Source organism: Sinohyriopsis cumingii, chromosome 8 (assembly GCF_028554795.1).
Source record: "Sinohyriopsis cumingii isolate HCF-2022 chromosome 8, ASM2855479v2, whole genome shotgun sequence".
Lineage (NCBI taxonomy): Eukaryota > Metazoa > Mollusca > Bivalvia > Unionida > Unionidae > Sinohyriopsis > Sinohyriopsis cumingii.
This window is the reverse complement of record NC_142968.1, coordinates 27,434,991-27,462,668: the sequence shown is the minus strand read 5'-3', so window position 1 is coordinate 27,462,668 and position 27,678 is coordinate 27,434,991. Positions and strand designations below refer to the sequence as shown.

Below are 27,678 nucleotides of genomic sequence, written 5' to 3'. Positions count from 1 at the left end.
CATGTTGGACCATGTGTGTGTCATGCTGAAATTTTTCCTTAATAGTTTAGGAAATGAATTATCTTACCTTCCATGATTTTGGAATATCAAAGCCAGAAACATGATGTTAGTCCATAAATTAGTGACTTCAACTATCTGGTGGAATTTTGTTACTGAAACAGTGGAGATACAGGATAGTGATGGAATCAGTGTGCCTGGCCAAAGAATCACATTTCTCTTGTCAGACTTTTGTTGAACATTAAGTTAGAACTAATGTTACTGTTCATTATTGAAAGTTCTTGGTTATGTAGAACTTGTTATTTTACCTTGATGTGCAAAATTGTATGCATTTGATAGGGCTATTTCTAACCATATTACGACTCTGGGCTGTTCCAGTAAAACATATATCCCCCCCCCAGAGATGGCACTTCAAAAAAACTTCTGTAGCCAGTTGTGTTTCGAACTATTTTGATTCTGGCAGTGGAAGGTTGGTTAGGAAAATCACTTCTGTTGTGGATTGTGTTAACAAAATGAGAAATCGCTTGTGGGGTTATCAGAAAGAAAGAAAAAACCCCCGATTTTATATATTTAAATCGCATCTAACCCCCTCCTAGCGGTCTAACGTGAGTAAAACATTGGGTTAGAAAATGATGCCAGTACACACGAGTGCACGTAATTTGTACGAATTCACATACTTTTAAAGCAGTGATACGCATTCAGCAAATTACATCAACGTCGCTGATATAAAAAATGTGCTTTACGCAGTATGCAATTTTTATTAAACTTTTAACTTTAAAAGTGCATTACGAGACATAATTCGTGCTGCCGCAGCTATCTCACAGCGCTTGATGCGACATCCAGATATCTGGATACTTTGGTTCGACATGAATGGCTGTTAAACTAAATTTGTTTGGTTCACTGGCCCTGGAACAAGCATTTTATGGAGTTTTAGCCTTACTTTCATCGTGGAAGTTTTACAAATGCGTGTTTCCAATAAGGGCCACACAGGAAACCAAAGTGGTTGAATGACAACACGGTTTGTCTGCAGACGACATTTTAAGTCTGCAAATACTGGCTGGTGATAGCTATGATGACAATAAATTTCATGTATATTGGTCTGTTGGACATTGGGAAAATGTTACTGGAAATACCATTGTGTGATTTTGATCCCAAAATTGATGTTGAGTGCGAGTACGATGTACGTGTTGGATGGACAATATGCCGGTTATATTTATTAAATATACCCATGTCTAAACAAGCAGACTATGGGAATGTTGGACTTAAAACCCTAATACAGCATTATGGAAGAGAAAAAGCTGGCATAAGAGGCAGCAAAACACTGATTCAAGGAAGTGAATCTTTGGCAGAGTTCACATTCGTGAAAACTGACAGAGGTCTCGGAAATGCTTATAATCACGCCTATTTGGATGCCAATTTTTTTTTATTTAGGTGGGCGGTAAAATTCAAAGACTTGCCAGTCCTGCTTCAGTCACCTGCATAGTGGGAAAATGTGTTGATCAGTTAGCTGTGCTGATATTTACAATTACAGAATTTAGTGGTTGAAAGCCCCCCCCCCGTCGTCACCATTATAAGAGTACATCAAAAGAACATGCTGCAATAGCTAAGTTGCAAGATCAAAGGCTTTGACTGGCAACTGGGTGGAAAAATATACTGATATTTACAGTGCTTGAATTCAGAGGCAGAAATACCCAGAGATGTACATGTGGTCATTTATAACAGTACATCAAAAAAACAACTTTAGCTTTCATTATTGTGTTCATTTTCGAGTATAACGGAATAAGCAGTCCACGTGACCTCGGAATCATGACATGTTGAGACTTAGGCTTGAATGAGTATTTTGGGGTTCAACGGCAAACTGACGAAGATTATAATGAGATTCAGGAGAGTGCTAAAGTTGCTAGAACTGATAGTTTGGAAGGGACAGTAGCCAAATGTAAGAAAGTGTGTGATGCCAAGCTTAGTACTTTGAATAAGACCTTCCTTGGATCGAAAAAATTTAGACTCACTCATATGAACAAGAAAGAGCTATAATTGTGTTATAAAGAATGTAGAAATTAAACTCTATGGCAACCAGTAGTTCTTAAAATTTGCATAGTTTTCTGAGAGGGGACTGCAACTTTTCCTGCTGGGACTCATATTTTTATTCTGGTTCAAAACTGTTCTTTTTGGAACAGAGATATCCAAGAGAGAATACCCATGGGGCCATACATGTGAGATGTTGAAAATTGCACAACCATAAAGAACAGTAACTTGTTCAAGCTAGTTATGCATATGCATTTCAGACAGCAGGCAATGAAAGGAGTTCACAGCACAAAATAATATTCGTACACAGAGGAGGAGGATCATATTAAATTCAGAAACAATTAACAGATTAATGCTCATAGGGAACATCAGAGAATCCCCATACAACATAATTAAGTGTGTGTAGATCTCTAGTTGGCAGAACCACTGTGGCAACAAAAGAATAAAGAGACAAACTTTTATATCATGCAGATGTTTGAACAAATGAAGTACATGCTCTCTATGTGCAAAAATTATAAATTACATTAAACATAAGAGACTGACTGATCTTTGTAAACTCAAAGCAAGATGGATAAAATTTGTTCTGTTTGTGTTCGGTTCTTCCAATGTATATTTTGATCATGGTGGTATTTTCTGCAGCCCTTTTGGCATTTAGTTCCAAGCCATCATTTGGTATTTGTATTGCAAAATGGATAACTAAAAAAGTCTATTATCTAGTTCAATACATTTTTAAGCAGTATCATTAACTGATGATGAAATTGATGAAAAAATACTTGATATGATTCTGATATATAGATTCTTTACTACACTACTAATCTGTTCATCCTGATTCTTTTTTTTTACCATCTCCTTTAGTCATACTGGTACCAGTGCTTTTAATAAAATTGTAACTTCTATTTTCTTGCAATCTAAATATTTATAATGATGGGTTATTGTCAAAAAGTAAAATGTGCTTAGTGTTGTAAAATCTGAAACTAGTAATTAGCAGAGGACTAAAGTAAAAAGTGGACAGAAATTATTGCCATATTACAGTGTTGTTAGAAACAACAGAATAGTTGTACAAGATGTGTTTTGCAAAGTTGTAGAACCAGCACTCGTATTGTCACCACATATTCCATTTAAATAATAATATCATTATTTCTGTATATTCCTATCAGTATTTTCCAAGTGGTATTAATTTTCTGATCTGATTTTGTTCGTTTCATGTCCAATTTTTACACATCAAGAATTCTCACAATATCATTAAAAAACAATGTAATCTGCACCAAATTGAGTTGTTTGAGAAGAAATGGGCATTAAAGTCTCACATTAAATAACATTTGAAGTAACCATGATAGTAATTTTAGGATGCAACTGTACTAATTTCACCTTTGGTATATTCAAATCTTGAATGTGATGGAGGAACATAGCTCCAAAATAAACACATCAGTTTTATAACCTGTTCATTGACTATGAATTAAGTATATAATCCATGTCCAACTGAATTGTTAGAAAAATTTTAATACTTTTGACAACATTGTAATTAGCTGTCAGATATGGAGTAAGCCTATGGTCTTTCTATCATCCTAACCAAGACCCCACCACAAGCATGTGACCATGCCCAATGACATCACAGTAATAATTGATATACAACTAGAGATGACATCTCTGTGAGATTTTTGATTTCAGTAGAGCCATAACAGAGTGGAACAGTAAGAAAGTATGACAGATATTTAAGTGTATGAGAGATATTTAACAATGGCTATTCCTCCCACCACTTCCTCATTGGAGATCACACACACACACAAAACTTGGAGTAAATCCTGAAATCCTGGCAGCATCCCTGCAGGGGAGATAACTTGGCTATTTTATTAGATTTTATTGGTCTCTGGTTATCCCATGTTATTTCTGTTACTTGAACATTATCTTACAGTGTTTTCCCATCAGCATGGTCGAAAAAGGCTTACAACCATTGAGAGTTGTTGAATGACTCACATTACTACAGATATGAAAGAACGAGAGCCATACTATAAATCAGTGAAGATAAAACAGAGTATATATGGGTTTGACCATCCCTGATTGGTTGATAATGAAAGATTTTTTTAAAAGGAATCTTTTGAGAGCTTTCCCTACTAGTAACTGAAAAAAGTGAGGGACATTGTTTTATTAAAATAATTTCCGTCCCTTTACAGACCTGAGTTTGGAAGACTCATTCCTGAAATCAGCAGCTGACTCTTTGGTGCAGTATTGAAAGCACACATTTCAAATTTGTGTAGGTCCAGAAAACGGTGCAGCTGTTATGGTTTTCTTTTCACAAAAGCTGTCGTCATAGATGTGTCTATACTGATATAAATTTGATCATGAGCACTTAAAATTTTAAGTAATTGAATTTTAATATCATGGTGTTTGCATGGGTTTACAGGGGGAACTGAGTTAGTACAGCGAGTACTGAATTCTTGAGTTTTGTGCAGAAACTTGGAATCCAAGCAGTATACATCCAGAAATGTAGAGGTTTTCAATCTTGGATTTAGTCTCCCTGTTGCATTTCACATTGATATACATATTCACAGACAATTAGTATAGAAGTAGGAAAAGTAAGTGACAAATTTAGATACATAGACAAGACAAACAGCATGTGGGGGGACAAGATAATAAGAACAGGATGGAATGGAGAAGTATAATACATACAATAATGAGTAGAAGTATGACTTTTTTTTTTTTAGTGTGCAACTATTTTCTCAGCTTCAGTAAGAAATTACATCAAAGAGAAGACAAAGGGTGTACAGTTAACTAAACCAGTGTGAATTTAGCCAACTGAAAAGATGTATCAAATCGATTTTAACCTTCTGGTTATATCTGTTCTGGTCTGTTCCTGTCCATTCTGGTGATTATGTCCACTGAATCAGTATGGTTGGGAAAAAAAAATTTGCAGATTATGATTACTGGTATACACTGTACTTCTGCCTGAGAGATGTGAATAATTTTATTTCTTGGTTTGTTGATTCTGGTTGTTGCTCAGTTCAAATGCATCATTGAAAAATATTGATGTATTCTCGTACTTTGTTACAAATATTTATTACAGATGCATATCTCCAGATATCGGTGAATGTAGCTTAAATAAGTTATAACAGTTCTTGTTGGAAAAATGGACATTGTTAGAGAAACTTTAAGTGAGCTAAAATGTAAACTTTTCAGCAGCATGTGATGCAGGATTGCTTAAGACTTTTCCATCTCATATGCTCACCATGAAAAATCCATTTGTACAAACTGATGATGACTTTTTGGCAACTGTCAGAAAGGCATAATTGACGATATTCAAAGGTCGACAAAAATTACTAGAGTCAAGATCTATAAACTCGTACAGCTGTAACAAAAATGATGGACTAGTACCTTTGCTGTTGTTGCCACAGTTGATTAGTTGATTGATTTAGTTTGGGTTTGGTTTGTTTGTTTGGGGTGGGGTAACAATATATTAGGTGGAGGAAGAACCCCGAAAGACCACCAACCCAAATTGGTTGATCTGTGACAAAAACTCGCACTATGAGATGTGCAAGTGATGTAAAAACAAGCACCTTAGTGCACTTGGGCATATGGAGCCTCTGTTGATTTGATGTTTATCTCCAACAACCAAAGTCATTTAGACACGAGATCTCTGGGTTTTGGTAGGTCTTTATGGCCTCTACACCATTTTCAGATGAAGAGAATCTGTATATGGCAGCCAGTTTTAATGTTGAAGAAAATCCAAGTACTTTTGAGACACCGAACACCACTTATGTAGAACCACTGACCTTCCACAAGTAACTGACAACATTCTCATTTACACATTGGAGGCAAGTAATCACGTGACAAGCATACTGTACCATTCAGCCATGGAAGCCCCTAAGATCTGTGTCACATACTAGCATCTTATACCAATCTGACATGAAAGCCCCACAGGCCATAGGTACAAGTCGCATATGAAAGACTAGAAGTGGGAGATAGAACCTGTGACAACTGGATTGAAAGTGTAGAATGTTACTGCTTGGTCATTGGTGATGATAATGATGCTGTTGACAATACAGTTAACTGCAGTGACATTGATTTTATGAGTACTCTGGGAAAAATGATTCCTTGACTTTCATCCATTTTTAAAAATCTAATTAATGATATAAAAATGTTTGACTTGTTATATTTCTTTTGTCTTTTTAAACTTTATATTAGTCTTGGAACAAGTATCAAAATAAGACATCAGTAACTGAAATATATGTTCTTACAAGAGATGATGTAGTGTAAAAGTAGGCAGAAATAATGTAACATCACTTCCACAGGCATTAATGTTTTTTTCCTTCTGACAAATCATGTATTATAAGTTTACCAAAACATTTATTGAAAATAATAATAACAAGGAATCATAGCATCTGACCACACATTCAAACAATACAAGATTCAACTGTTATTCTAATGAAAAGCAGCATGCCTGAGAACAAAGAAAAATAGCAAAATATAGTGATCACTTTAGTAAACACACAGTTTAGTAAGGATACAAATTCATGATTTCTGTATTAGAATAGAAATCTCTATTATAATATCTGTATTCATGGATATTAAATTCGTAGGTATTAAGGGACTGATCAGTGACATATACCAATAATAAGCCACAATGAAAACTTGTGATTTCACAGTATCCTAGACAGACATAGTTGACAGACAAACAAACAAAAGGACAAAAGATAGATTATAATGAATGAATACAAATAAAAATATGCTGTAGATTATATGATCTATAAGAATTCAGTAGATTACCTCCAGCCAGCTGTCATTTAAATTGCTTCTGTCCCCAACCCAATATTAAAATCGCTTCTACCCATAGCCAGATATTATGTTAAAAAAATATGCTTCTGTAGGGGGTAGTGTTTTTCGATTAAATCATATCTGACGGTGGATCATAATTTTTTTAAATTGCATCTGTTGCGGATTGGTAGAATTTGAAAGTGCCTTCCCCCGGGGGGGTATTTGTTTTACTGAAACAGCCCTTATGGATTTCCTTTCAAATGATAATATAATACTTGGTTGACAAATGCAATTAGCTTCAGAAAGAATATGTATTTGTGCAATTAAACCAATAAAAGTTATTTGACTAATGCAAAACAAACCTTGATAATTGATGATATATTGAGTATCATCTTTAAAAGATCCAAGCTTTCATTTAATGACATCTTGTTTTACAGGAAAGGTGATGCCAGAGCAGATACTGCAGATGCTATGTAATCATCCACAAGAGGTTTTGAAGGAACCTAGCGGTAAATTTGTATTATTTGCTTTACTATACTTAGTTTCTTTTTTCCTGTATTATTTTCTATCCATGTTTTACCATCCAAAAAGTCCTTCATTTTTCTTCAGAGTTAATGGAATAATATTTAAAATGATTTGGCTTTACTAATTTGCTATTAGTATATGTTATTTAAAAGTTTTCTTTCTTTCTTTCTTTCGTTTATAATTTGACTGATTCCTCTCCCCCCTTCTAAGGACAAGTTAGTCCTTCAGCATTAATATGTGAATTCCCTGCTGACCAAGTTTTAGAGAGGGCTTGTTGACATGCATTCATACACCACTTTCTAGTAATTAAAGTATATGACCCAATTTTATATACAGTTTCACTTTTGGAAGTTCCAAATTTTCCTTCACACTGTTTGTTATTAAGTACATTGATACAAGTAAGAGTAGTTCTTTATGAGATATAGAACTTGCAGGTAATTTAGAGTTTAATGTTGCTTTTTCAAAGTTTATCATGGCCAAATGCCATGTTAAACTCAGAAGTAACAACATTAATCTGTTATAATTTGGAATTCTTACAAATTTCATTGATTCTTTCATTTTCATTTTGCTTCTTTAAAGATATTTCATGTCAGCTTTAGAGCCTTATTTGAGCATATGACTGCTTGTTGAGGGCTTCTGCTATATTGCTATTTTTAGAACAGGGGATTCTCTGTCATTAACATAATAGCTACATCAGCATCTATCAAGCAATCTTACCAGTTTTAGACAGTAAAAGGATTTGAACATTCGACATCATGATCTTAATATTTTATCTAAATTGGCACATATTCTGAGTAGAGACTCACTATTCAAAGGAATGGATGACTTTGCATTTGTTTTGTTGGACATACAAATGACTTTTTGATATGATGCTTTCACTGAGTTCAATCTGACTTGGCTGATTCATTTATATTCAGACATGTGAGCAAACAATTTTTGTTTCTTTAAAACCATTTTTGTGTTCAGTACTGTGATAGGTTTCTTACAGGGGCGACTTAAAATGAAATTAAGACTATCAGTAAATGGTTATAGTATTAAGGGTTTAAGAGTCAAACAAAGTAAGAATCAACACTGACAGTTACAGTTGAGAGATATGCAGTATCTATCTTCGACCAAACCTTCACCCCTGCCTCCAAATTGTATCTCTCAGGGATGGTGTTTTACATTGTAAAACTACAGCTCCAATTGTTATAATGTTAGTCTCTGAACCCCACCCGCTTCCAAATCCCAATATCCATTCCTCTGTTTTAATTTTGTTTGTAACAAGCCTTAGTGAAAGACCAAGATCTAGTGTACATGCATCATTATTTCTCTTCAGATTTTTATTAAATCTAGAAAAAAAAGAAGAATTATATATTTTCAGAATTTTTTTAATGTTATTTGCCAAAATCAGGTTATAAAATTTTCAGAATATGATATAAACCTGCCACCATTTGTATTTCATTGTTAGGGCATGCATTGTTTATCCCCTCTGTTTTAATGTTTAGATTAGTTTCTTTGCACATCACTCTATTTATGGAAGTTGTTTTAAAGTAGTTCTCCATACATTTTATACAGAAATAAATGCAGATTGGTCTGATCACATAGTTATGGCTTGAAATCATCTCAGCATTTAACACTAATGCAGTTGCAATTATTTGGCTTTTATTTTGCAGGAAAATTAACAGAGAAGCAGATAGGGGAAGAGATCCCAAAATGGCTTGACAGTCATCCAGAGTATTTCAAAAAATATTTTGGTAATGTTTAATTACTGCTTTATTATTCAGTTTTGTTTAACTCTTATGTAAATACATTTTTCACCAGGGTGGCAAATGACCAGTCTCAGGCTTTCTACACCTTGATTTTCCTGGTCTCCAGAAATGATGGAAAGTTTATGATTGCCCTTTATCTTTCCAGCATAAATAAATGTCTTGAAGAAGAAAAATTCAAGATGGAGACTACTTCCTCAGTAAGGAACATCAGGTCTGGCAACTGGACAGTTTTGTATTTATAAAGGAAATACCTCTGGTTTTGCTTGGACCAGGAGGTTTTCCAATTTTGAGTTCAGCTGTTCAACCAAGCCTCTGTCCCCAGAGATGTCACCAGGGTGATGGCAGCAGATGTGTCTCACCTGCCAGCCCTGGGGATCTCCATTCTCCAGTATTTCAACAATTGGTAGATGCACAGTGGCCCCAAAAAGAACCCCCTGCAAAATTTGTCCTGTTCCTGGTTCACAGTAACTGCACATAATTTTTCATGCAAAGTATATGCATGATCAAACTGTTGATTATAGGATTCTTTAAAATGGCATCCAGCAAGCAATGCATGTTGAAGATGAAGGGAAAACTAAGCCTCTTAAAAAGTGTTAAGAATCAACATGTAAGAATAAAAAGGATTATTCAGGTTCTTGTGAATAAAAGTTGGAAGGCACACAATTGCTTTTATTGGACATCACATGCCAGTTTGAGTTTGTCTTGTGGTGGGAGATATGATTATGGTATGATCATGGTTGTCATGGGAAATGAAAAAAAAATTCCAAGAATTAAGTCAAGTTGAGAGATAGCAAAAAGCCATTGAACTAGCTGCATAGCATTTGGAACTGAAGTTTTTGCAACGGTACTGTACAAACTTTTCAGAGGAACATAAAGTTTACCTTCACTGCATTTTTCGAATGCCGAATTTTCAAAAATGTTCTACAGCTTTACAATATCAGTTTTTGATATTTTGTTTCACCTTACTGAAAACTTGTCAAACTTAGAGAAAAAATATAAACTGCCTTACTGAGACAGGATTGGCAGGTCTAACTTACAGGTAGGTTTTCTATGCAATGTTTAATCATTTCATCCACTTCATAGTTACTGTAAGTGATGCTTCAGTTATTTTACTTGTAGAGGCAGTAAACTAGGCTTTCTTCATGTAGCTTTTAACAAAATTGACATTTTAGCATCCACTTGTCAAGTATTAATAGAGATGTTCTAATGCTCTATCTGTACAGGCCAGGTACATCCTTTTACAGATAATTGGCATAGTGTGTAGCTCTGCATGTACACTCTGAACTTCATGAAGCACAATGTGTTTCACGCTACACCTGTATGGATTATCTGCTATTTTGTTTTTTAGATTTTGTCCATGGGCAAGACCAGACTGACAACCACTCTATATGCGTAGCTTACTCTGTCTGTCAATGAACGAATATATGTTAGACTTGCATGTTATGGAGAAAAGCCAATGGGTGGAAGTATTGGGGGTAGTAAAGAAGAAGGCCCAGAAGCCCACCTTGAAGAATTAAGACATCATCAGTTTGCATGCAAGGGTTTAATACCATATTAATTACTGGGGACAAAGATTGAGAGCAATGAACAATCTCAGTTAACCATCTCACATATCAGTTTTATGGACCAAATACATGAATCAATATCCTGTACCTCATCCCAGCCTTACTAACTGGACATTGTCGTGCCAACCAAGATGGCACTGTTGGTCATAACTGGACTATGCCATATATCTCTGATTGCAAAAACGAAAGCTGGGCTGGTGCTAGGCAACGGAGGTAGTGAGGACGAGTGAAACGCGCGCGTACGAATGGAACGAGTATAAGTGTAAGCAATTTTGGTCTCAACTCAATGCAATGCTATACAGAAGAACAAGCTTTTTCCAGTTTCATGACTCGCGTAGTGCAACTAGGCACATTCTGCATTTAATGACCAGTGTAGTGACTCAGTATTCCAAAACCCAGTTTCATGAGCCCATTACATAAAGGCACTCTAATGGATCAGTTTGATCTGCATAGTGCTTCTAGGTACATCCTACATATGATGCCCAACTCGGTGTCCCAGCATCCAAACCCCAGTTTCACAAACACAGGGTATAAGGGCACACTTATGGATATGTGTAACCTGCTTAGTGCTTCTTTTCAAATCCTGTGTATGATACCCAGTTTGGTGCCAGAAGCATCAGAGATGCTGGCTTTAACTTTATCCAAAGATGACAAAAACTTGCTCTTAAATCCCCTTATCATTATCAGATCTTACTATGATGCATGAAGACTCAACCTTATAGGTGTGGATTGATGAAGTTTTGCCTACTGGTATTAGAGTTCTGTTACACAGTCTGGCAGAGTTTACTGACATTTTTAGCAGCTTACATCATCAATAACAAGGCCCTATCAACAACAGAAACATTTTCTTGCAATTTCCTTTCCTACTACTAAAGTGGTCAGTTCTGTAAGTCCCACACATGAGTTTTCTGTTTGGATACACAGTAGTTTACATATCACAGCTTTGGGGCTGAAAAAAGAAACCCCTATTAAGCATTATTGATAGGAAGTCTATTAAGAACACAAAGCAGATGGTACACAAGGTCATAGCCTTGGGATCTAGTATCTGTGGCAATCTTTCACTAGGTTGAACCAAATTTACTTTCTCTTATCCTGAATCCCATAGGACATGCATGGGAGTCAGATTATAGAATGTCCCTTACATAAAACAGGGTGTCCAACATATTCTGACCAATGCAGTAACAGCAACTTTGAACTCACAGCTAGTGGAATGAGATGCAGTGTTCTGTAACTCCACCTTTCTTAAAGACCATGATAAGGTCCAGTTGCACTTGGCAACTTTTATCAACTAATCTCTGCTTTAATGATCAGGTTGACAAAATCCACAAGTTGGCTAGGAAGCTAATTTCTCTCCCTCACAGTCTTGACTACAGTGGAGGGATTTGCAGGATAATCAAGAAAAGATCACAGGGACAGCCCTAGAACACAGGCCACTGGGAAGCAGTCCTACCAAATTTACAACTGTTGAAAATGATAGTTCTGCTGAACAAATTGGGACATGGGGCAGATAGAGATGGTGATCATTTTTGCCAGTTTCTCTTCATGAGAACCTTCTTATCTCCAAAATGACACCATGTTCATGCTGTCCTTATCACAGGTTCTTGTAAGGGAAGGTTGCAATCCTATGCTGCTGAATGGGAAAAGAGTTTCCATGATCACTTTTGGACCTGACAAGTGATTTCTGAAGGACATGGTATTACTTTCAGCATACCTCCTTTGTCCAAGGTTTCATCAGCTACAAGTGCAGCACCCTTCACCCAGTCATTGACTTATTTGCACCTATAGTTCACAATGGAATACCACAACAGGTTGTAAATGCCATCTAGTAAGGAAACTACAAGATCATTGTGGACTTCACATGCCCACTAACACAGTTTCCAGGATGTTTCTGCAGTTTGCCTACAAAGACTACATTCTACAAAAGCATATTCATCGTTACTCTCCCTCTCAGCCTTAGTTTCCTTGTTAACAAGGACCTATCTGACCTTGTACCATCTCAATATTTTGGTCATCTAGGTCTGGAGTTCAACACAGTTAAATAGTATTTCTCCTTTAGGGACAAACATTGAACTACTACATTAGTGGCTTCCTTGCTGATCTAGGAGAAGCCAGCTTCCAGAAAACTCTTTCACCTTCTGGGTTTACTTAGTGAAGCAGAAGATATTTTAGTACACTAAGTCACCTTATGTACCATTACAGATGATTCTTTTGTCTAAACGGAGGCCGAGCCTTTGCTCATTGGACACACTTCTAATAATCTGTGCAGTATGGGGTTCCATCTCGAAGATGGGGAAATCTCATTTGACTCGTGCTGCACATACCTCTTTTAAAAGAACCTCTGGAAATATGTATAGATATCAGCACAAAGGAAGCAGGGAGGCATGCCTCCTTCTATCATTCTGGGAAGCCATTGGAGTGTGACCCCGTCAAGATTGTCATTTACATAACAACATTCTTCAGACGAAAGCCATTTGTGTCAGGAGAATCTACTTGGGAAGAGAATTCTCATTTTGTCTGACAACTTGACTGTGATGAATTATCTCATAGAGCAAGGTGGATTCAAGTCCTCAAACCTTTCTATTCTTGTTCGAGATTTTCTAAATTGGTGTCTTCAACAACAAATCAACATCCCAGTTTGTCATAATTCAGGCCATCTAAATGAATTAGTGGACTTGTCCCAGAAGAATCAACTAATAGTCTCTTCATCCCTTAGTTTTCACTCAATATGTGCCTGATGGGATAGACCAGTGATGGACCAGTTTATGATGCATCTGTTTGCAACAAGGTGGAATGCCAACTCTCAACATTTGTCTCACTAGTCCAGATGAAAAGGCCTGTACAATGAATGCTCTTTCTATAGGTTGGAATTACCTGGATGTACATGGTTACTCTCCAGCACCTCTGGTTCCAGAGATGATTCTGAAATCAAGAGAATTGGAGTGTCACCTCATCCTGATTGCTACACTCATATGGGAAAAATCTTGGATAATTATCCTCATCAATCTTGGAACAGAAATCTCAAGGAAAATTGAAATAACCCTTCATCTGCTCAAGCAACCATGACAACAGGTGTTTCATTCCAACATCGAGTTGGTGAACCTGCATGTCTGGATCTTATTAAACAGAGCCTTAGGAACAAACAGTTCTCACCATCACGGTGGAGAAATCATTCAGGTAAGATGGCTGTCCACTTCAAATGCATACAAAGGCAAATGTAGTATCCTTAGACAGTGGTGTGCAGAAGAACATGTTCACTGCAGACATCAATATCTCAATATTTAACTTAGTACTATGGCTGTTTGAAGAGAAACATTTATTATCAATCACAATTAAATGCAACCATTCCATGATCACTATAATCATGGAAGAGAGGATATTGGACAAAACAAAAACCTCTCCAATCTTCTATCCAATATTGATTACACACATACAGTGACGTTGGCCCTTTACCCAATGTGGAATCTGTCATAGGTACTGACCTGTCTGAAGAAGATCATTTGAACTGATCTCAGTAGCTTCATTAGTTCTCCTCTGATATAAGACCTATTTCTCCTTTGCAGACAGCAGGCCGAATCTGCAAAATACATATCAGTGGACCTGAACTACATGCAGCTCCAAGTTCGATCGATATCTCATAACAGCTCCAGGCCTGCATCCATTGCTGAGAACAGGCTCACACTCATGGGAAATCAGACTTTTGAAATGATATCCTGTCTGCTTTGGATACTTCATCTCAAGGTCAGCTACAGGACCCAGTGCAAGCTTTGAAGTGGTTCTTATGAAGGAACAAGCTGTTGTGTCGAGGCAGTTCATGCCTCTTTTTACCTTTCACAGAAGGAAAGGACAGCATGTCAGCTCAGACACTTTTGTCCTGGATAAAGTGGGGGGGGTTGTTATTCTGCATATTTGAAAATAACCCCACACCAAATGAACCTGCTTCATGTCTCTCATAAAGTTAGGGCAGTCACCACAAAACATTACATTTGAACAAAACTGTTACTTGATATTATTGATGTACTAAGATGGAGATGAGTCCACATCTGCAGCTTTTATGTCAGATCCTTCATCCTAAAAGGCTCAACCTGATCTGGTGAGACCTATAGCCATGGTGCAGCAGGTTACCTTTCCAGGTCATTTGACAGCTTCATAAGGACGTGGCTTCACAATTTCTACTGGATTTGCATGAGGGGACATTTTTCTCTTTTGAAGTCACACCCCGACATATAAAGTCTATTCTCCAGTCAGGTTATCTAGAAGCCATCTTACATACCTTAGAAATGGTCTCTGGGGTAAGGGCATGTATCACCCTCCACCTCTTACCTATTCTTCTAACAGAAGAATACATCTTACCTATTTTACTAAGATGTTATGATCGGGTAACGTTTATGAAGAAGAAACCAATTTTTTTCTAGTAAAGTATGTTTCTTAAATAACTCTTGATCATAATACACCTACACCCTCCCAACCTCTCTGCAGTGATATCCATGTTGAGAGTGTGCCTTCTGTTCCAGTAGTAACTGAAGAATTCACTGGGTTTGGCACCAATCCAGTATAAATAGGTGGTGAATCTATCTAACTGCAGCCTAGGTGGTCAGATAACTTTGGGTTTTTTTTAGCAAAAATTGGAAGGATTGGATAAGTGAGGTAATACAGTGGAACCCTGCTATAACGCGCCCCGCCATAACGCGAATTCGAATATAACGCGGTCGTAGCATGGCTCCCGAAATTTCGTATATTCATTCACACATGGAGAAAAAAAATTTGGAGAAAAGTAAAAAAAACAAAGCAAGAAATTGACTTCATTTTGGGCATGAGATTAGTTGTGACTTTTAAAATAATATGATTGTGGCGTGGTTCCTGAAATTTGAAATTCATTTACGTGTATTTTTATCGGACCGTGAAAATATTTGTTTAACGTACGAGAAATAGTGTGTAAAACGTTTATTATAATTTGGTGGAAGAATTCGCGTATGACTTTTAATAATAAACGATCGGAACTGAACAATTTATCCAGGTTCTTTAAGTGATTTTGGATAAGTGATCGTGTATGAATTCTAAAATAATACGATATATATAACGTACGAGAAATAGTGTGTACAACGCTTGGCTTCTGAAATTTATCAATTTGAACAGGTTGTGGTGAAGCTCCGTATTCTACTCTAGAAGAGAAAACTGGTTTCATTAGGTTTTTGAATTGTTAAGCCGAAGTAAACATTATCGGAAGTGTTACTTATTACGAATCCATGAGTAAAGCCAGTAAATCGTCTTTGTGATTGTCTTCCATGAATTCTGTATACAGTCGTTGCTCAAACAATAGCCAACATGGGCTTCTTATTTAACTGCAATCACAGCCAAGCAGCAGACAAAGCTGTGGTTGATACAAGAGTCGCACAATTTAATAAACATCAAAGGACGAAAGCCGCCAACATGTATGCTGTGCTTGGCAGTGTGATCAAACAACAAACAGTTGAAAGTAAATAATATCCACTTTATTATCTGTAAATTAAAAGGGTATGAAATTGTACATCAGTTCAGCTTAATTTTGTTTTATATAAAAAGTGATTCGTAACCATTGCAGGCCTTCATTACTTAGTTATCGAGCTTTATCTGTGTACGTTGTTTGCTTATATAAAAAAATATTTTACTGTTATGGAAAAGCAAGTTCAAAAACGCAAGTCATTTTCTGCTAAAGAGAAACTGTATGCCCTAGATCAACTAAAGAAGGGCAAACAACAAACTCAGCTTGCCAGAGATCTAGGAATCAGCGAGTCCACTTTGCGAGGGTGGAAAACAGATGAAGGAAAGCTCCGTAGTCTACCCAACATTTTTGAAGAGGAAACTGGTTTACAGCGTAAAAGGGTTAAGTTAGCTAATGACAATGTCCTAGATTCAGCTTTGTACCAATGGTTTGTACAAGCTCACTCAGAAGGTGTTCCAATTTCTGGCCCAATTCTGAAAGCCCAAGCAGAGAAATTTGATCGCCGTATCAATGGAGATGATTCCAAATTTAAGGCGAGTAATGGCTGGCTAGACAGATTCAAGAAAAGGCACGCTATCAGCCAAGTTCTTGTGTCTGGGGAAATCCGCTCCGCTGACAAAGAGGCTGCCAATTCCTACCCAATTGGGCTTAAAAAGTTGCTGGAGGACGGTTGCTACACAGCCGACCAAGTTTACAACTGCGATGAGACTGGTTTATGTTATAAAATGTTACCCGATCGCACCCTTGCAACCAAGACTGACAGTCACAAACGAGAAGGTTTCAAGAAGAGGAAGGACAGAGTGACTCCCTTATTTTGTGTTAACAAGTCTGGCAGCCACAAAGTCAGACCTCTGATGATTGGAAAATCGAAAGCTCCCAGATGTTTCATCATGTAAATATGAAGGCACTTCCATTTCAGTACACTAACAGCAAGAATGCTTGGATGAATAGCTCCATATTTGACGACTGGTTTCACAAAACATTCGTTCCAGATGTTCAGGCTCATTTACGAAAACTCAAGCTGGAGGAAAAAGCTCTCCTCCTGCTGGATAATTGCCCTGCCCACCCCCCAGCGGAAAATCTTGTCAGCAGTGATGGCAAGATCAAAGTTTCGTACCTCCCGAAAAACACTACGTCAGAAATTCAGCCACTTGACCAAGGCATAATTTCCGTATTTAAACAAAATTATCGCCGTGAAATGATAAAGGGAATGGTAGCAGATAATAACGCATCCGTCGACACACCATTGGCATTACTCAACTTAAAAGAAGTATGTCACCTTGGAGGTAAAGCCTGGGATGCTATCACTGCACGCTGCATTGAACGATGCTGGATAAAGGGTCTTGGGCCAGCTTTTACGCCCTTGACACAAAATGATAGTGACGATGAGCTTGAATTTACAGGATTCACTGAAGACGACGTACGTTTAGCAGAAGAAGCACTCAAAAAATACGAGCACAGTCATCATGATATCCTTAACTGGTATTCAGTAGATGACATCTGCCCTATATACGAACACATATCAGATGACGAAATTGTTACAAATGTCAGCAGGAAGAATGAAGCTGCACAATCAGAACCTGAAACCAGTGATGATAATGATAACGATGACGATGGCACCCCAACTCCCCCACCAAAAGTGTCTGAAGCAGTAGTACATTTAGAAGCAAGTTTAAGGTGGCTGGAAACACAAGATGTTGACAGCGTCAAAGTCCTTCAATTAAGAAACATTCTTGACTTTGCTAGAACCCAACAGTTCGCGGCAAAGAAGCAAACGTCATTGGATATATTTTTCAAGAAATGATGAAATTTAAATTTGGAACCACACTGACTTTGCACTTTGCGCAACGATTAATTTAGCAGTTTTCACATGTTTCTTTTGATGTTCACAAAATCTGAAATAAAAGTTATTTGCACGCTGAAATCATGCATTGATTGTTAATTATTCTTGCAGTTGTCGCATATGATAAAATTTTAGCGGTATGAAATTTGTACAGACACCGTATGTAGACCCGGGAATAGCTGCATGCAATGACCGTACGATATCAGACGGCAAGTAAATGGTTTCAATATTTTGTTCATCCTATATTTTACACGACGAATTCAGACTATTACAAAATTATTGAATATTTTAAATCTGTACGATTTTCAATGAAATTACATCCATTATGGATGAACTGCATGCCACGACGGCACGGTAGCATACGGTGTTGATACACTTTTCATGATATAGCGATAGTCTGGTATTATCGGTCAATCTGTATTATCGTTCAAACAAATAAAAATTAGTAAATGTTTTTAATGCACAGTAATAACCTATAAATATATTAGCCATCGATTATTTTGAATATATCTTAATTAATGCATTCCAGTTAATATTCATCTGATGATAAGCCGACTTTTGATCATTGTACATGTATACACGTATATGTTCTTGGAAAAAAAGTTAAATATTGTAAAACCCCGCATTAACGCGACCCCGCTTTTAACGCGATCCGATTTTATGGACCCCGATCATCGCATAATAGCGGGGTTCCACTGTAGTAGTAGTTCTTCTATTATGATTATTGTGTTCTCAGATATGCATTCAGATTTTGTATTTTCCACTTTCCTGTTTCACATTGTGTTTGAGTGTTAAAAGGAAATGACTATAGCTGTGATATTTTGCCTTATTAAAAAAGTACTTTAATGAAATAAAAAATGCATGAAATGCAAAAGACACCATTGAAACTATGATATATAAAGATATTACTGCAACTGCAATAAGTGTAAAAATATACTTTTAGATTATTTGTCAGCAAATTTTATTTCATTTTGTTCATATTTTGCAGATGTAACCATGGGTGAATGTGTCATCACATTAGTGGTGGTTTTTTTATTAAGAAGAATTTCATGCCTTATCAGTAGTGATGGGAATTTGTTAGAAGTTCATAATCGATCATCGGTTGCACACAATTTACTGATAATTGATTATAATCGGTTACTACAAGTAAAATTTAATTTTTGTTTGTTACAGAGTTATATCTTTGTTCAAAAGTGTGAAATGTTAATAAATGTACAGGAGTAATCTCTTTTATATATATACTTTAACCTCATAAAAATATTACTTTTTTATTGCATTGTGTTATTTTTGTTCTACAAAAACAACTTTCTTTGGCTTATCAGTTTTATGCAACTGAGGGACTGTTGCAATCCCCCAGAACACTTTTATTCATATGTGATTTGTCTATGGTTTAAAGTATAGAAGGACATGCTTTTCTTGCTGATCATTATTTACTAATACTACAATCAAAGCAGATTAGATTTAAACAAACAAAGAACACCAATTACAAAACTTAAATTTATTGACTGAACAGTTTATCAGCAAAATCATGTAATTATGTAAAGACAGAACATCTAAAGCTAAAATTCTTAAAACTTGACTAAAATGTTATCCACATTAAACAAAATCAAAGGTTTGATTAGTACAGATCATGTCATTTTTCAGAATACTGGTAATTGCACTAACAATGAACCAATCATTCACATTTTACATTTGAACTCAAATGAAACACCAAACAATGTTTACACTTATTAACTTTAAAGTTTAACAGCAAAGTTTCATAATGATTTAAACAATCTAAGACTAGAATTCTTAAGATTAGATCAAAATGTTATCCATATCACAAGTTAAACAGAAGGTACAGTAAAATATAAATCAAATGTTTGAGTAATACTGAACACATAAATCATTTTTCAGAATACTGCTTATTCTCGTTTTTTTTTACACCGACACTACCAATAGTTAATGTTTTTGTTTAAGAATATTACCAGGTCCACACTGTCACAACTTAAATGAACCCGTTTCTTGCTGACAAGATGTCCAGCCAGGCTAAATACCCTCTCACTGGATACAGATGATGCCGGAATACTTAGGTACTTCTGAGCTACTAAGCTAAGATGGGGGTAGAACTGGCAGTTTTGTTTCCACCACTGTAACATTGTGAGACTGGTATCAGATGGAGCAGCAGCTTAGATATCTGGAAACCTCCTAGTGGATGACATCTGTTATTGGCTGTTGACTTTCACCAAGGCAAACAATATCTTGCGACTAATCATCCATGTCAACATTGACCTTTGCTTCCTTGTTTGGTGGACTAGGTGTAACCACAGTTTTATCATTATCATCTCTGAGATTTAGTAGTGATGGTACTATAGGTAGAGGTGGCAATGTGTCTGAAGGCTGTTCATCACTAGTCCCTGACATTCACTTTGACATCAGCCATATCAAGAGCAGCCTTCAAAAGCAGAGCATGTCCATATGCTTGCTCACTGTCAGGTAGAAACTCAAGATCCTTCATAGTATGATTCAATAAACAGCCCAACAGAGCTTGATCTTTATTCTGTGTTCTGTTGTCAAGTTCTTGTCTCATTACATCTTTAAGTTTGGCAATTGGAGGTAGATCATTAACATTCGTTTCTGGACATTTGGTAAGTTTAAGAAGTATTGGGATAACTTTATGAAGGGTTGGTGATTTATCTCCGCAAACACTGTTTGTTGCATTCAGTAACGGTGAGAGAACTTCCACAAGTTTTTCAACTAATGCTTGTTCGTCAAATGTATAGACATAATTTTTCAATGTTGCAGCTGCTGACTGCTTATGTTTGGGTCACTGATAATAGCCATCGTAGCAGGTGTCTGCTCAAGCAGTTGTTCAAGCATGTCATGAGTGCTATTCCGTCTAGTCGGAACGTCCATCTTGAGCTTGTGTCCTCTAGCACCTACGTGAAGTAGTAACTGCTGCTTACTCGTTAACAAATCATTTATGCTCGTGCTTCGATGGAAAAAGGTCAAAAGTTTGCGCCCCTTTACAATGATTCATGACAGTTCTGGTATAGCTAAAGCTTTTTCACAATAAGGTTGATTCTGTGACTATAACAGCCAAATCGAGTCCACTGAAGTAAATCAAAAGCCTTTATCTCATTGGCTGCACTATCTGTGACTCCAGTTGGTGTTGGAAGACTCCATCGCCTCTTAGTGGCCAACAAGCTTTCTTTTGTGTTTTCCCCAGTGTGACTGCATTCAACTTTTCGGGTTTCTAACACAACACGTTTCAATTCCCAATCTTTGGAAATAAAATGTGTAGTCACTGTACTGTACTGTAACTTTCTGTATTTAATGAAGTCCATGCATCATGAGTAACAGCTATATCAAGAACATCATGCAGTTCCTCTTTCACTTTTTTCTCAGCCTGGTCTTTCTTCTCAGCTAATATGGAGGACATTGATTTATGACCTGGAATTTCATACCTGAAAATGTAAAGTTTGAAACATTTAGTTAGGGAAGTCAAACAAGACAGGGCATACATGTATTTGGAATACTCCTTGTGTCTAAATATTATGAAAACAATGAATTTATGCAATGTTGAATGAGACAGGACGGCATTATATTTAATGAAGCATTGCTTAATTTAGGTATGAAAATTCAAAATTCAACACCTTACAGTGTTGACGTCTAGAATCGGATGGATTAACACTTTTTTGTTTTCTCACTGTCAGTTTAAATAAATATTAATAATTTATAGTGTTATCATTCAAAACTTACTTTGGATTAAGAAGCGTCACAAAGTTTCTAAAATATTTATGGTCAACAAGGCTCAGCGGAAGAACTTTGCCAACAATGAGTTTCAAGAGTGCGTCATCAATTTCTTTCTGCTTTCTAGCTGACATCCTCTCCATTGTTCATCAATCTTAGTCTGTTTGGGTGGGGAGGGAACATAAGCACCTCTTGTTGATCCCATTTCCTTATGGTCATGATCAAGATGAAAGTCCAAATTTGTATTATTGCCTGGAATGTATTTGAAATAAATGTTTTTATATTGAAACTAAAGCAAACAACAAGTAATTTATGCACAAGTATATTAAATCAATTAAATCAAATTATAAAAAAATGAGACAAGAAAAGGAGGATTTAAATTAATATTAAACTTGCACATATATTTTAAATTTAATCTGGAACATTTTAAAATTTGCTTTTTTTGTTTTTAAATAGTGGCATGTCTCAGGGAACATCTGTAGCAAACCTCAGATATCACTTTTCCATCATATATGCCTAAATAGCAGGATAATCTTCTGATCATTTATGTATTTCAAGCATAATCATGACATGAAGCTTTATTATGAAAAGAAATCTGAAGTATTTTAATGAAAACAGCACATGCTATATAAGAGGAAAGCACACAACACACAAACGATTTAATGTAAATAAAACACTTGATTTAAAATTTTAGATACTAGAATGCCATGAAATGTTTTTTTCCGAAACGACAGTCACCAGATGCATGTTCACAGTTGCAGCTCATTTATTTTATATTAGGGTACTCGTCTCCTAATAATTGCATTTGTGGTTGACGACTATATTTGTTTCCAAATTATTCTAAAAGTTTCTAACTATGGAGTATGGTTTTATATTTCAAAGTTATGAAGGGAATAAATAATTCAGTTCTACTGTAGTGGATCGGAAGACTTATATCATACTGTTTCCACAGTCCTACAATGTAAGGCGTATCATATGATAATTTTGTTTTCGTGTAGCACCAAAATAAAATTAGAATACTGTTCTTTTTTTACAGTATGTATTGGAGTATGTGTTTGCCAAAATATAAAGAACCAGATGTATCCCCTCATTGATTTCAATGAAAATAGCTGGACCTACCTTTGTTTGCATATTCCTTTCTGCAGAATTTGCATATGATCTTTGTCATAACTAAATTCTCCTATGTCGGTGGGCCCTTCTGTGCTTTGTAAAATCCGAAATATGTCCAAACACGAGAACAAGCTTTTCCTCCAGGATAGGGATATATTGTTTTGGGATCATTTTCATCCATGGCACGTGTATGATATTTAGCAGCGTTTTAAAAATTTTATTCTGAATCCTCGGTTTTCTTCCCAACAAACAAGGGGAGAGAACTAGTCTGTGCTGAGCCCTTCACAGTTGTCTCCCTTACCATGCAATCGATTATAGAGTTTCACAATCGATTAGCGAATTGGTTCACCCAACCAACTGATTATCGATTATAATCGATAATTGGAACAACACTACTTATCAGTAACAGTTGGGTCTCTTGTTTCTAGTATTTAAATAACCCCTCAATAAATTCACTTCATGGTCTGAATATTATATGGTTCAAAAGTTCTCTGTCTCCATATATGCCACTGTTGACCTGGGATTATACCCTTGAACTGAACTGGCTCAAGATGTTAGACACGTTTTTTGATTATGATGATGATGACGATGATTTTATTTTAATAAAGCTTGATCTGCACATTTGGAATATAACATTATCACATGCTGACCTACATCATCACGTGCTGACCTACATCATCACAGTGGTGACCTACATCATCACAATGCTGATCTACATCATCACATGCTGACCTACATCATCACAGTGCTGACATACATCATCACAGTGGTGACTTAATCGTCACAATGCTGACCTACATCATCACATTGCTGATCTACATCATCACATGCTGACCTACATCATCACAATGCTGACCTACATCATCACATGCTGACATGTCACCTTCTACTACTCCTGCTCATGGGTCATGTCCTTGTATGAGGGCAAAAAAGAAAAAGCAATATCATACAATATTATTGAATATTTTTCTCCATCCAGTTTACTTTCATTTTTGAATATGTAACAACATCATGTACTTTCTATTCTTCCTGTGTCATTTCTGCCTGTGGATCACGCAACTGGTTTGGGACATGGGATGTTCTTTGGTATTTTGACAACTCATCTTGAGTCAAATCATGTGTTTCTTAAAATACAATTTTTATCTTTTTTTATTGCAGGTAGTTGGAACCCTCCAAACCAAGAACTGTTGACAGTTACGTGTATATTACAAATGATACTACTTTTGTGTATACTATTAGCAAACAGTAAGTTTTGTTTACTTTTTATGTCACCTTTTCAGTTTTTACTGTCACCTAGCAGTATATAAGAAAAGTGAGTTTATTTTTCATTTGTAATTGCCCTTTTCAACTTCTTTTTTAAAAACCACTTGATCAAATTGCACCAAATTTAGTAGCATGTACAGTTACAATATTAATGTATATGTGTAGTATCAGGATTTAAAACAGATGCCTGTCTAGCAGGCTTATGACAATATTTGTAGCCACTGACTGTGTGAAAGAAAGTGAAGCATACAGGTAAACAGACTGGTGTTTCTAGCATTTCCAAGAATGGTGGAAAGTTTGTTCTTCGCTTGTCAATAACATGCATGCATGGCAAACATGATTGGGATTGAGCTCTGCATTTGTGCATTGTCCAGATACTTTATGGTGTCATGTTGTTGGATGTTTTACACTTCATAATGACTAATGTTGATATGGTGTTTACAGTATGTGAAAAGAATCAAATACTTTCTCTTTCAACTGCACTTTACAAAGTCAAAATACCGTCAGCTAGGAGTTCTGTAGTTTGGCTTTCTTGGGCTTTGCTATGGCAAATCCTTTTCTAAATCATGTGCAGCTGCATTTTTACATTTTGCACAATTCCACACTGTTCCAAATATGAAAATAATTATTCTTTGAATTTTGTCTATGTAGTAAACTCTGATTTCAAAGAAACATCACTTTGATCGCAAACTACCCAATACTCACAAACCTACCTGTAATCTTTAATAAAAATGACATAAACATTCTTATTCTAGGCAAGTGTGATTACTTTTGTTTCCTCAACATATATCTGTTTGATTTACCTAATTTAAAATCAGTTGCCTTGTTCAGCTTAATTTACTTTACCTGTGTAAATTAGCCTAATAGGCTCACCAACAGTAGTACTGAAAGGACTGCCACAAAAATCACCCTAACTATTGTCAGTCTTGTAAGTAATTTGTGCACTAGTATTGTTCTATCTCAAACTGCCTTACCTTTTAATTTCACAATTAAACAAGACTTGCCGAAGTCACAGTTTGATTCGGACTGTATGTGCCTTGACTCAGGGATCTCATGTGCCTAGACTCAGGGATCTCATGATTTCTGATTGCTCATGTGATGAGCCAGTTTTAAGAGCATGCTCAGCTTAGATGCTTCAAAGAAATACAGCAAGGTGTTAGAGGCATAAGGACAAATAATTATACAGGTTTATGGGCATGCAATCCCAAAGGCATTTACAGGTTCATAAATTCATAATCGAACTTTGACACTTGTAAATCTGCTTTAATTGTGAATTTTATTTCCCCTGTACTGAGAAGTAAACGCAGACTCTGTATTAGATAGTTCTAGTTTAGAAAATTGACAAGCCTGTGCAATTGATATAGTTATCTGAAAAATTTCAAAATTGGGACCTCGCTGGCTTAAGTGTAACCATCCGATTTAGGTTTATGATAAAACTTGTGGAGAGTGCAGTCTTTTCTCCACCCTACAGTCTTTACACTAGCATCCAAAGACAGTTTCGTCTAAGCTGCATCACTGCTTGAAACACCTCTTATGCAGTGATTACTGCACCAGAAATATACATAATCAGTTCCTGCCTTTTTAATAACTGTCTTAATCCATATTAATTCATCTAGCTATGGTACTTATGGGTGTCTTAATCCATCTATAGTACTCTCAGCTGTCCTAATCCATCTAGCTATGGTACTCTAACCAAGAGCTTTGAAATGAGCAAATAAAAAGATTTTTACCAAGTCTTTATAGCAAGCATTTAGATTGACTAAAATAACATCACGAGATGAAGAAAATAAAGCAAAATTTATTTGTTGATATAACCAGAGAGGAACTTTTTATGTACTTGTGTGCTTTGTGCACAAATTACTTATGTTATATATTTCTTGAGGCCTTGTATTATTTTTATAATAGTTTGTGGTTTTCTTGACAAATGACCAACATTTCCACATTTTTGTGAATGAGTTTGAAAATTAGACCTGTTTGACATTTGCATCAAGTCTCTGATCATATATATATATTAATTGTGGAGGAAGAACCAGGGAAAACCCTGGAAAGAACCACCGACCCATGAGAAGCCGCTGGCAAGTTTTCTCACATACCCACATTGGCCGAACCTGAGATTCGAACCCACACAGACAGGTGAGATGGCAATGATCCATAAAGGTGAGCGCTTAAGACCACTCGGCCACTCGGGGGCCCTGACCACATTTTGTATTTAGTTGATTTCCATTACACAAGTTGATAGTCAGCACTATGGCATTTATTTTAAGGTGAAAGATTTTGACTTCTTGTTAGCTGTACCAGCTTTTGAGCATGATAGCACTAACAAGTTTTAATGGATTGTTTTCAAACTCAATTTGTGGATATATCTGATGAATATCTTAAATGCTATAAATTCATTACCTTGCTTTGGGGTAGGGGGCCTTAAAAAAATATAAAATTAGCTAAGTGTAGCACGTGTGAATCTCTTGACTTTGTCCAAAACAGATTCACTGATCTATAATATCAGGTTCATGGTCAAAGGCCATTACAAAGAAGTTTGTACTTGTCAAGCCATGTTTGCTGAAATAAGCACAAAAATCATGTTGTTACCAAATTCAGTATGTTGGAGTTTCCCATTAATATCTGAGATGATTAGAATATTTAGCAGTTAAAAAGAATAACAAGACAGTAAACTGTTTGTCCCTTTGAGACGATTTGTATGTACTTACCTGTTTCTATTTTTCTTTTTCTTCTTTACACTTTCTTTTTTATGTGAATTTATTTTTCTTTTTTTCTTAAATGTAATTAATTTTAAAAAGTGAACATTATATTTACTTGAGTTTCTGTGTGCTGCTGTTTTCACATATTAATTTTGTAGATCTATCAAAGTAAAATTACACACGGGCTGAAGGACAGTAACACAATTGATTTGGACATTATTTTCAGGGATTCATATCAGAGATGAATGCATAAACATGAAACATTGGATTCACAAGAGACTTTATAGCCAACAGAGATCTGAAAATTTGTCTCAAATCGAAGAGACTGTAATACCCATGGAAGAACAAGGTATGAAAATTCATATAAGTAGTATCTAGAACAGATATAGTTTTTATTACACTCACAAGGCAGATAATATATCATTCTGTCATCATATCTATACATCTTTTAGCAATATAGTTTCTCTGGAATAACTTAAAGTTTGCATCACATATCTTCAGCCAACTCTGCTGGTGTTTTACCTTGTAAGGGTCAAAACAAATTTGATGTACTTTTAAAAAGTCATGGTCATAATTGACCTCCAAAGCAGAATAGCCTCTATGTAATTTTATGAATTCTGATTTATTTACCATGATCAAAACTCCACAGATGGATTGCTCAGAAAGGGGACAAAGAACAAAGTTCTGAAGTCAGGGACACTGACCAACCATACTACAATCATTTCTAATAAACTGTATGAGTTCTGCTTCATGTACCTTTATAACACTTTGAAGATGGGATGCTATAAAGAGACGAATAAAAAGACAGTCCTGTTGGTTTGTGGGCCAAAAGGTAAAGTTCAAGGTCACTATTATATCAGGATGAAGCCAGGTTATGATTGGATTTAATGTAGACACTGAAGCAGTTTTATGAATGAGATGTTTATAGTGGAATTGAGTGATG

The 27,678-nt window shown here is 36.1% G+C and overlaps 2 protein-coding genes across 3 annotated transcripts in view; one reads left to right on the top strand and one right to left on the bottom strand.

The window, feature by feature from the left end:
* The window catches only part of LOC149793187 (uncharacterized), a 116,592-nt gene that overhangs the window by 46,129 nt on the left and 42,785 nt on the right, over positions 1-27,678 (top strand). For both annotated transcript variants that reach the window (XM_089967141.1, XM_089967142.1), the window contains exons 8-11: positions 7,209-7,280; positions 8,952-9,032; positions 23,935-24,021; positions 26,962-27,084. In XM_089967141.1, the coding sequence (XP_089823267.1) occupies positions 7,209-7,280; positions 8,952-9,032; positions 23,935-24,021; positions 26,962-27,084 (363 nt within the window). The remainder of the gene's footprint in view (positions 1-7,208; positions 7,281-8,951; positions 9,033-23,934; positions 24,022-26,961; positions 27,085-27,678) is intronic.
* LOC149793188 (E3 SUMO-protein ligase ZBED1-like) lies at positions 19,564-22,953 on the bottom strand. The gene is made up of 3 exons (XM_089966312.1): positions 22,786-22,953; positions 21,676-21,918; positions 19,564-21,380 (listed from the first exon to the last, which is right to left on the bottom strand). Exons 2-3 carry the CDS (start codon positions 21,807-21,809, stop codon positions 21,218-21,220), a joined length of 297 nt encoding a protein of 98 aa, XP_089822438.1. The 5' UTR covers positions 21,810-21,918; positions 22,786-22,953; the 3' UTR covers positions 19,564-21,217.